The sequence below is a fragment of the Alosa alosa genome, chromosome 2, assembly GCF_017589495.1.
Source record: "Alosa alosa isolate M-15738 ecotype Scorff River chromosome 2, AALO_Geno_1.1, whole genome shotgun sequence".
Classification (NCBI taxonomy): domain Eukaryota; kingdom Metazoa; phylum Chordata; class Actinopteri; order Clupeiformes; family Clupeidae; genus Alosa; species Alosa alosa.
In genome coordinates this window covers 33,786,895-33,798,832 of record NC_063190.1, presented here as the reverse complement: position 1 = coordinate 33,798,832, position 11,938 = coordinate 33,786,895, and the positions used below count along the sequence as shown (strand labels likewise).

General features: G+C 43.9%; 1 protein-coding gene across 2 annotated transcripts in view; it reads left to right on the top strand.

The window, feature by feature from the left end:
- Positions 1 to 3,741: 3,741 nt before the first annotated feature.
- The window catches only part of sms (spermine synthase), a 23,942-nt gene continuing 15,745 nt past the window's right edge, over positions 3,742 to 11,938 (top strand). Inside the window, exons 1-2 of one of the 2 annotated variants that reach the window (XM_048233907.1) lie at positions 3,742 to 3,997; positions 8,293 to 8,416. In XM_048233907.1, the coding sequence (XP_048089864.1) occupies positions 3,952 to 3,997; positions 8,293 to 8,416 (170 nt within the window). In that variant the 5' untranslated portion in view covers positions 3,742 to 3,951. The remainder of the gene's footprint in view (positions 3,998 to 8,292; positions 8,417 to 11,938) is intronic. The other variant, XM_048233913.1, reaches the window with a different exon arrangement.

Here is an 11,938-nt window from a genome sequence, read left to right as displayed (position 1 = left end):
AACTGCATTTTCAGGTCGCGGTAATCCACAAGTTGTGCGAGAACATCCAAACACATTATTGCAACTGAAGTTAAATCTAATTAAGTAGCCTACTGTCTCTGGTAGGCCTACAGGCTACATTACAGCGGCCCTTGTTCTTGTACAAACACAAAAACAAACATCAACATAATTTGCATAGGCATATTGAAATAAAGTGAAAGTCCACTAATGGATAAAACATCCAAGAACAAACGCTAACCATTCTGATGACGTAGCGCCTGCATTTTTAAAAATAATGCCCTAGTGGCGAAAGTCGTTATTGACCTTATTGACATGTCATTTTCCAGTGAAACTACTTGAATTTCAGGTTTAAAGAGGCCCTATGCAACAATTTTAGCAAAAATGACCTTAATTATGCAGGTTGAGAGTCGTTGTGATGGTTCTACAACACTTTTTGGGTCGTTTGGTGGATGCTTCGTCTCCCCCTAGTGCTTCTCCGCGGAAAAAACGAATATGCAACTTTCTGGTCGCGGTCGGTCGCGGTCCGAACACATCCGGATGTAACTCGGCGGAAATACTCGAAAATGTAGATTGTAGTTCAATTGTGAATCAGATTTTCTAAGAAGACTGCAAAACGGACTCCGACTTGGCTTTTTTGCTGTTGAAATTGTAAGTAGCCTACCCTTGGGTGAACTTCGTTTTTGTAATGTGATTTGATAGTCTCTTGAACAATGTGTTTGCTCGACTGTTTTATTGTGAGCCCTATGTGTTTAGCTTGGTTTATTGATGGCTAGCTCTAGCTAGTGGGGGTTTAGCGTAGCAGTCACTTGCTACCGAAGCTGCAGGGGGAGCTATGTCGTGAAAAATGCAAGCCCAAATCAGGCGAAAACCCAGAAACAGCGAAGAAATAACCAGACCTGCATAGGGCTTCTTCAAAAATGAAAAAGCAACCAAAAAATGGTCTCAGTTCTCACTGCTTCATTTCCACTTTAAGATAACATATGGAATGTTAAAACGGAAGCCTTGTGGGGCCAACTATGATGCTGATAATGGAACTGTCTTGAAAGGGTGGTGCTATGGGGGGAAACTGTAAGCCTCGATTAGCAGGAGCACCCCCCTCTCCTCCCCATGGACCCCACCCCACACACCAAGGACTTAATCTTTGGACTTGACATGTCCCCGTACACCCCATTTAACTTTAACAATTAAAGTTATGGTTGTAATTTATTTATCCCTTTGTAACTATTAGACACTATTGTAAAAAGAAAACATATATACATATCACTCCATCTGTTCTGAGATTTGTTGTTATCTAAATAGCATAGATCTCTGTTCATACTTATATGGTAAGAATGGTTTTGAAACCCTCACGGCTCTGTGCATCAGCTGTGAAACTCATCAGGCTTGAATCGTGTTCCTGATCCTGACAATGTAATAACCAGCCTGACTGGTGTAATTACCAGATATATTATCAGATGAAATATAATGTACATAATGTGTGGAGTGATGATGTGGAATGCATTTCAGTTGGTGCAAATGAGCGATGTTGTGGAATGCATTCAGTTGGAGTAAACATTTACAGTAGTGTACTGTACAATAATTTATTAATTTGTGTATAGGGGGGAATCATAAAACAGGGTTCCTACGCAGTATGGTAAACCTGGAAAAGTATGGAATTTGATTTTAGTAATTTCCAGGTCTGGATTAGTATGGAAAAAAGAAATAAAGGTATGGAGAAGTATTTGTGTTTCCAGACTATTGCATTTGCAGTACTAATCACTTCACTCGGGTCATAATGAACCATTCCTACTGTTGTGTAGCTTAACTGTCAGTCCCCATCGTCAAGATACAACTATGGTACAACTAAGATAGGCCTACAACTAAAAATGAACCAGCTAAATGGACGAATATTAAGTGTCATTTTTTAGTTCACTTCATTTGTCCATACCTTTGTTTTCACCGAGTTATCCCAAACCAGATGTGGCCGCAATGTCGAGAATATGGTCAGAAAAATCTACCGAGAAGTTTGGAAATTTGAGTATGGAAAAAGTATGGAATTTTGAAATGGAAAATGTGTAGGAACCCTGATAAAACCATGGCAAGGAAGACATCTTTCAGCAGTTGGCACATCTTATAGTCAGACTGTCTTCTCTAGGCTGAGAGCTATCAAATAAATACATTATAATAGACAGAACACACCTTTGGCCAACAAGATGATTCATTCCAAATACCGGTATAACAGGACACAGAAAAGTTGCCTTCGATGTGAGTGGTTGAAGTAGCATGTCAATAGATGACGGACAAGTGGCTTATTCAATCATATGCAAGCATTTTTTGATTAGGCCCAGCCTTCTGAAGCAACACTTCAATGGATCGGTTCCAGATGGATGAGTGGAGCTAGGCGGAGCGAAATTCATCTGGCTATTGCCAGGTCAGCTATCATCACCTTAACACATGCAAAGAATAATGGATAGCTATACTCATCCAACTACAATGGGTCATAAAACACAGAATAAACATTAACCATTAACTCCACAGCACACACAAATGAAGACGGGGCAAGCAAACTATTACACACGCAAAACCTTTTACACAAGTCATGCATGCATACTACAACATGCAGATCTATAGTGTTGATTCTGTCTCTTTTAAACCTTTTAAACAAGTCAGCCCCGTGCATGCTACAACATGCAGATCTATTGAGTCTGTTTCTTCTGCTCCCCAGATCAGGTCTATCTCGTTTGACCCAGATCAGCATAGCCCTGAGCATCATTGTCTGATCCTGAAATCCACTGACCGCTGGTTGTAGGCTACATTGAGCAACTGATCATTGTCTGTCGCTGTATTTTGATGTAGGGCTATGCAAAGGACTTACAGGGCACACTGTACATTTGGAGCTGATGGGAGGTATGTAGTCCTAGAGCTGTGCGTAGAACAGACTAAGAGAACATCATCTCAGCCTCAGTCCAACCTCATGCATTTCCCCCCACCCAAACACACAACATACCCCCTCCCCACACACACATACACCAACAGCCCCCCACCCCCCATAAACACACACACACACACCATTTCATCATCCCCCTCCCACAAAACCCAATACCCCAATTATTATAGTTGAGCTTGCTCTTAGCACAAGAATTTCATTAGGCCTACTTATAATTCATTTTATGAGTACATGACATTAAAACTTGAAACCACATTATTCTCGAGTTTGCTGAGGTCTCCTGATGTCCCACACTAGTAATAACATGACCTCCAAATCATCTCTGTGAGCTGACCTTTGGTACTGTTGTCATAGTGAGTAGGCTACCCTGGGGACCTGGTCTCGAAGGCTACTGCTGCTGGTTCTATCAGACAGATGGGAAATGAGATAGAGTATAGAAATGAATGACATAGAGAAGATGGAATGGAATAGCCTAAGTAGCCTAGGTAAAAAATAGTTTTCACCGTTTAGGCCTACATCGTTATTTTGCTATTTGTTGGTTTCGCAAAAAGCTGTAGGCTATTCCAGGCAGTTAGGCAATTAGTTGCAGAATAGCCTATTGTTGACACATTAGACAGTTACATCCTTTTAGGTCCAATTGTGCAAGTTAAACCGTCCAGTGAATTGCACCATTCATTCACCAGTATCCCGCACTTGTGGACAACCAATTTTGTTTAGTAGGCCAATGAAAAAAATGGCATCACATGATATTTCATGTTTACCATAATCAAAGTTAAGTGGGTTTGTCTGCCAATAGGCTCGAAGACCCTCCCACCGGCGCTGCTAGACGAGAGCGGGTCGTCCCGCTGCAGTCGGGGATTGCCTGCCACTCCTCCCTCCCTCGCTACTCTACTAAACCCCGCTGTGGAGTGAAGCAGGAACGTGGAAACTGCACCTTCGGTGTGTCAACTGGACGTCTTCGAAGACTCGCTCCAATTCCATACCTGGCTGCCTAACCCAGGCATGGCAGAGGGCTGTTTCCCGTCATGGCAGTGCGACATTACACCCTCGACTTCAAACTCTCTGCGCCAGGTAACCAGCAGCAACGCTCATGATTCCATGCCACTTGCGACCGTTCTGGAAGAAACGGTGTCTAAATTTCGCATCAGGACAAGGGCCTCTGTGTCTGTCCCCTGCACCTACGCTTCGCTAGCTCATTGTCCACTCAATATAACGACCGCTTTAATGACAAAATGCCTCATGTGTGACCTTAATGTATTGGCACGCTAGGGGAAGAGGATATAACAGTCAACGCCGCGTCCGTCTGCGTTTAGTCTATGTGTATGTGCAGGCATGAATGTCTCGCGCCATACAATTCACGAGATAAGCATGCGGTTATTTGACCTTCCGTGCCAGTCGTAGCTAGGTTAGCAGCCACGGCTAACATTAATCTGTCTTTTTAGCCGTTCGTCTCATTAACGGCTAGCCACATCGGGATTGTACTCGAGTGACATGTCTCCTGGCTAGTAGGCTAACTAGCATGCATCGGCTTCCAAATTAGCTATACATATCGGCCATGCGATTTAATCTAAGACTTTTACCCACAGTGCTTCTAAGTCACGTTGGAATGTTTGTAATAAGAAGTTATGCTGTAATAATGGACAGAATTCAAAGTAAAGTTTACAGTAGTGCTACGCGGATGTATGCCTGTTAACATACGATAAAAGAATGGGGGATATTATACTGTTACATTTATTTTTAGGCGAACGTGCAGACACTGACACTAGCCACGAAACGAAGTAGCGAACTCATTCATTCATTCGCACGCATAGGTTCTGTTATGTAGATGCAAACCTATGTCATTGTAAAGTATAATGCAGTTAAAGCAGGTGAAAGTCCTTTTACCTCGCTGGTTTAATTTCTCAATTTAGAGAGCATTCTTTGAACTTCCGGTTTTAAGAGTAAAATAAATTGTTTTGAGCTCAATACAAAATCACAATTTGAGATAAGACGTTAGTTAACATAATACAGTCTTATGCATTTATCAGTCTTGCACTACGATTCTTGCGCACCCTGAACCTTAAACCTGTCAAGCACCTGCCACAGACAAACGACAGGCTATAAGTCGCCCAGAGCCTCTCCTCCAGTTGACAGTATGGCAACGTCTCATCTCCTTACCCCCCCCCCCCTTCCGCATCAGCCTAGTCGGGTCTAGTTTCAGCGGTCTAATATAACCGAGGTTATCTTGGTGAGAGATACCAATTCTGCTGGTGTGGTGTTTTATTGTGCGTGTGAATTACATAGCTAATGTTTCAGCTGTCATGTGACAATAGCGAGAGTGAGAGACTGCTATGTAGAAGAGGATACGTGTGAAAGTGTCGGGGATTAAGAGAGAACAGCGCTGTTGATTGATGAAGTGACAGAAGGACATGGAGAATGTAGGATGAAAAGGGTGACATTTGGTGAGGCAGATGTACAAGGGGGGGATTTAGTAGTGTAGCCTGGACAACAACACAGACAGCTGTAGTAGGGGAGAGATAGATGAAGGGAGGCATAGCCATGATAATATAACATGGAGAGGAAGAGGAAGAGAAATAGAGAAATGAAGGGTGGGCCCACAAGGCTGTTGGAAAGAGAGTTAGATATTGTTCCTGAAAACATCTGGGGCTGCATTTTGCACTCTGGCACATGGCGTAAAACTCGTTTTTCACCCGTGCAAAGTTTAATTCAGTATTTTGCACGTTTATTTTATAAACAATGCGCCCAGGGGTGTGGCAATTAACAACCTAGGGAGGGGCCTGGCGCATTGTCTAAAAATCGCTATTGTACACCTGGTCAGAAGTTTATGGCGAGTTGTTTATATGTTATTTTAAGAGCGTGTTGTCAACAGTCATATTGGCAGATGGCAAGCACCATCCTTCTATCATTCATTACCGCACACCAGCGCACGTCCATGCAAAAATGACAAATTGCACGATTACAATGGGAAACATAATTAGAATAAAGATATTACGAAATACTGTACATCTCATGATGAGTAGTTATTCACCATCATTTGCAAATTAGTAATGACGGTTAAAAGTGATTAGGGGAGAGGCGAGAGACACGTATGGAGCACAGCTGAAGACGCACTGTCACGAGATATAAGCAACTCCTTAGAATGCGCTTTAGAATGTATAGTAAGTATAAGTATATATACTTTTTTGATCCCGTGAGGGAAATTTGGTCTCTGCATTTAACCCAATCAGTGAATTAGAACACACAGTGAGGTGAAGCACACACTAATCCCGGCGCAGTGAGCTGCCTGCTACAATGGCGGCGCTCGGGGAGCAGTGAGGGGTTAGGTGCCTTGCTCAAGGGCACTTCAACCACAGCCCACTGGTCGGGGCTCGAACCAGCAACCCTCCGGTTACAAGTCCAGAGTGCTAACCAGTGGGCCACGGCTGCCCCCTATGTCATGATAGGGCCCCTGATGTTTTACTACCTTGCAAGTACATGCTTGGCAGTGAAACATTAAATGATTTGTGAGCAATATCTGGTGCGCCGACTAAATCCTGTTTTATTGGTTGTATTTTGTGTCCAGGCAAAGAAGCCGGGCAGTTGAAGGCCATGGGAGGCAGTCAGGTGGCCTTGGGGCGGGCAGAGAGAGGTGTTGGCGGAGGCGGGTGGTAGTTTAGTGGATAAGGAACTTGGCTAGCATGGCAGTTGTCACACAAAGTCATCGGTTCGATTCCTGCCTCCCACTGTAGTGCCCTTGAGCAAAGCTCTTAACTCCAAGTTGCTCCAGGGAGACTGGCTTCAGCAATTAGTTCTGTAAGTCGCTTGGGATAAAAGTGTCCGCTAAATACTAAAGAAGTTAACTCCCAGGCAACTGAGCTTCTCACAGTCGTCTTATGCATAGGAGGGTGGGGGGCATCTTTAGATACGGCCAGCGGTTGTCCATCTCTTTCTGTTAAAGCACGGTGAAATAGACAAGGCAAGGCACATTTACAGTACAGGCCTAAAGTTTGGGCACACCTTCTCATTTCAATGCGTTTTCTTTATTTTCATGACTATTTACATTGTAGATTCATCAAAACTATTAATGAACACATGTGGAATTATGTACTTAACAAAAAAGTGTGAAATAACTGAAAACAGGTCTTATATTCTAGTTTCTTCAAAGTTGCTATTTTTTTTATTTTATTTAATACCATATTCAGCAAGCCATAACTTGACAAATATTCATCTGTGGGCCAAATAACTTTGCATTCATTCATAGTTGTGATGCCTTCAGTGAGAGTCTACAATGTAAATAGTCATGAAAATAAAGGAAACACATTGAAATGAGAAGGGGTGTACGGGGACATACCCCCTTCAAAGTATATTATAATTAAGTCCTTGGTGTGTGGGGTGGGGTCCATGGGGAGGAGAGGGGGGTGCTCCTGCTAATAGAGGCTGACAGTTCCCCCCCATAGCACCACTATTCACTTTAGTCAGCCCGCCCATATTTTAAAATTCCACGTTGTCTTTAAACTTCCGGTCGGCTAGCTACGTCTAGTTAGCTTCATTGGGATAACATGGCAGAAGAGGATAGAGAGGCTAACTTGGGAGGAAAACGACAAATGCCATCAGGAGGTCAGATTGCAATATTGTACTTCGCTACCCAAGGCTATTCACCCCTACGGAGTGGGTAGACATATGCGGCAATGGCCGCTGTATCGTATGGAGAAACTCACAAATCCTTATCTGTTTGGTAACTATGGTTACTAGTTTAGAAAGCCATTACAGAACAGCCGCTCCAAAGTCAGTGTTTTCCTAACTTCAGATAGGAAAGGTGTATAACAGAAATGTCTTAAGGCACCAAAATCCTAAATCAACGTCCCTAACTTTATGATGACCCATAACATATGATGCCAGTCATCTCGATAGAGCTCTGCTATCTCAATGTATCGCAATGGATGTACTTCTCAATCGGAAGTTCGGAGGCAATGTGGGCAAAGCTAGCGCCCCCCATGTTTGTGCGCGGAATAAGGTGAATAGACCCTTTCAAGAGAGTTCCATTATCAGCATCATAGTTGGCCCCACAAGGCTTCCATTTTAACATTCCATATTATGTTATCTTAATGCAGAGGAAGTAGATTGGGAACCAAATAGAATGTTCAAGCATTGTTTTTGTTTTTATTGTTGAAAGAGTCTATAGCATATTTCATACACAGAGGCAATTCAATGTGCCTAGGACAAGGGCATTGCGTGTTCTACGCAACATTCTCCATGTTTTAACAGTGTGCAGTAACTGTAAGGCTCTGGTCCAGTAAACATTAAACCTCTCTCTCCTCTTTTCCCCCCTCTCTTTCTTGCTGTCCCTATCTGTGGTCTCTCTCTCTCTCTCTCTCTGTCGTGTTAAGTAGCTGACATTCCTGCGACTGTGCGTGGTGTACAGCCTATATTTCAAGAGCAGGAAATGACAGAGACCCTCCACGACACAGAAGGCCATGGATACCTGGCCACCTTCATCGGCAAGAATGGCAGGTGAGTCACTGGCATGCACAGGTAACCTACCTGCGTTGTGTTACAACTGCGCAGTTGAGCCCCAGGCTTGAACTTGCGAATTTGCATCATCTTAGACTGTGAGGCTAGCATGGAGGCTAACACATAAGTCAGGGCTTAAAATTCATTTTCAAAATGGGGGGGGAATTCCCCCCTTAGGCTATTAATGTAGGGGGGATTTACACAATTGGGGGGGGGATTCACAACAGTGGCCATCCTAGATTCTGCTTGACTCTATCCACACACACTGAAAATGATGGCTTATGTGATATGTTTCTATTTCATATATTTTTTAATTCATATAGAGTGTATTTAGTTAATAATGTATAGTATTTTACTAGTAATTACTAGTAGCTAAACATATCTACTAATTTGAATGCTTCATATTGATGTTTAAACTATTACACTTAGGCATATCTTGAATGTGGTGTGTAGGTCTAATTGAGTGCACATTGGTGATGAGTAGATGTAATGGAGTGCCTGTCACTTTAAGAAATACGTGAGAGTAATTAGCCTCCCTTCAGCCTGATGGTTTTAGGCTAGCCGCTAGTGAATAAAAGTTGTGCATAGTGCATAGGATATGTGGATGCAATTAATTATGTTTTCTATGTCATTAGATAAAATAAATGTTCAAAAAACTAACAAGTCAACGACAATCTTTCTGGGATCAAGTGTTGACGTGACCTGAGCTAGCAGGATAGTTACCAAGGAGCTCTTTCCAGATGTAAAAGTTTGCCATGGTTGCGTAGCCTACTATGCGTAGCCTATTTGCGTAAGCGCAAAGTGGTTCTCTCTCTCTCTCTCTCTCTCTCTCTCTCCCCGTGTGTGTGTGTCTGAGTCTGCATGAGGCTATGTTCAATTCAACTCGGTAGTTGATCCGTCTGGTCAATAGCACTGCATTCACGCCACTTCATGATTAGATTAACGTCATCAGACAGGCTGTAAAAGTGTATGCGGGAATTTCCGCAATCCCGCAGTGAAATTTAAGCCCTGTAGGTGCTATAGCGTCATTCATTCATTCATTCATTCATTCATTCCACCATTTATTTATTCTCTGAGGTTCATTAAGTGTAGTCCTCATTTTCAGTGAGATTTTTTTGTAACCTGTAAAGTGGTACTCTAAGTCTTCCGGCCTGAAGGAAGGCTGAACAATTACATTACAGTAATTGATTCAGTTATTGTACAGCTCAACATTGTACTTTTTGTATTGTACTTTAACATGGTTAAAAAACAGAGTTTGCGAGATCAAAGCTACTGCAGACAGTTATTGAATTAAAGGAAACTATGCAGTTTTTTTTTTGTTTAATTTACCTTAACTCAACAGCTTCGGAGTCATTGGAATGGTTATATGACTTTTTCCGGATTGAATGGTGGCCGTCTCACTTCCCCCTAGCGTCTGTGAGCGGAAAAAACACTCTTGCAACTTTGGTGCGGGGGGCTTGCGATGTAACGAATTGCTTTACGCCACTACAAACATACAGGCACGGGCTAGAACAAGGTAGCAATGGAGTTTCTCAGACATTCGTCATGGCAGAGCTAGCAAAAAGAAGCAGAAAGTGAGTAAACCATTGTCGGAGGAACAGGGAAAGAGGAAACAGTAGACTGACCGAGTGAGGATTGTCTAAAATATATACTCTGAAGCTGTAGGGGGAGCTCTGTAGAGAAAACTGCGAGCAATAAGCGAGAAAACAGCGAAGAAATTGTCAAAACTGCATAGGGTACCTTTAAAGCAGGGGTGGGCTAACTTTTTGGCTCAAGGGCCACATTGGGTTTTCAAAATTGGTCGGCGGGCCCCAATGATGTTTTGACATTGACATTGTAATGTAAACCTTCTCTGAGAAGAGTAAAAAACGCAGTTTGCAGTAAAGCTAACCAACGTCGTCTACCGCAGGAAAACCTAACCTACGTCTACACCTGCCATGATGCTAGTATTGGAAATGTTTCCCAATTGTGAGTCCCCAGACTATTCACAAAGCGAAGGAGTCTGGTTTTACAGTGTTTCCCACAGAATTGGATTCAATTTGTGGCGGTAGCTGGGGGTTCTACATAAAAATAAAGGTTCCTACTTCTCCTTGGGACAAGCACTTTTGAATTTTGGAAAACACTTTTCCATTTACATCGGGATTTTGCAAACATTCAATGTCAGAGTCAATAAAATGAGCCCTTCAACGAAATTGACAAGCAGCTGTAAGTAGGCTAAGCATGCTAAATTCTACATCCAAACAGTATTCTAACGTTAGCTTTGAGATACTGCTTGATTGCATAACTTAACTTTAAGTTCTGCAGTGTTTAGTGCAATGCTTCTATGTGGCAACAACAATCCTTCAACAATCGTGAATATTTTGTTAAATGCACATGCAGAGGAGGGGCAGCAGGCTACGACAGAGAGCGGGGCGGGTAAGGAAAGGCTGCGTGCGTAAATAGCGCAGCTCAATGGCAATGCAAGGATTTGAACTTATATTTAAATTCAATTAAATTAAACATAGAATATTCATCTGTGGCGGCCGATTTTGATTTTGTGGCACCCCGCCACAGATTAGTCAATGTATGGGAAACACTGTTTTAGCAGGGTAATTTTGTTTATCTTTTCTCTCCAACTTAGGCTAGCTCAATAACAGCGGCATTAGTCGGCTCATTACAGCAGACGGGTGAATTCCTCTATGTCTGTGGCAGGTTTTTGCCCCCTGATGGTTGAAATTCCTCTATGTCTGCGGTAGGTTTTTGCCCCACGACGGGTGAATTCCTCTATGTCTGCGGCAGGTTTTTGCCCCATGATGGGATCGCTCTGAAATTCCTCTGTGTCTGCGGCAGGTTTTTGCCCCACGATGGGTGAATTCCTCTATGTCTGCGGCAGGTTTTTGCCCCATGATGGGATCGCTCTGAAATTCCTCTGTGTCTGCGGCGTATTTTTGCCCCCACGACGAATGAATTCCTCTGTGTCTGCGGCACGCTTTAAAGGCATTTCGGGCGATATGCCGCCTTTCAGCCTTTTGTCAGCCAAGCACAATTTTTCCCGTTCTGAGCATTGAGGGGGACAATGACGATGGCGGGGGATGCCCAGTGCCCCCCATCCCGCCCCTCGCCAGGTGTGCCCCCTGCCTCCCGGCCCCGCCGGGGGATGACCATTGATTGGCCGGTTAAGTGCATCCTCAGGGAAACAAAGAGCCGGCCTGTTGTGAGTCCGTGGGTGCTTTGCGGGGCTTTGTGCAGCAGATCTGGCGGCTTTAGAGAGCGCTTCCTGTTGTGTGTGTGTGTGTGTATATGTGTGTGTGTGGCCACAGCTGGGGACCTTTTGTGCTACGCGGTGCGGCGTGGCGAAGGCCAAATACCAGCGCCGGCCTCGTCCAGCCACTGGGCCAGGAGTGCTGTGCCGCTGGAGCGGGAACGGAGGAGTTCGGGACGCACCCCTGCCACTCCCCTCCGCAGGACTGCAGAGTTCGGGACGCACCCCTGCCACTCCCCTCCGCAGGGCTGCAGAGTTTGGGACGCACCCCTGCCACTCCC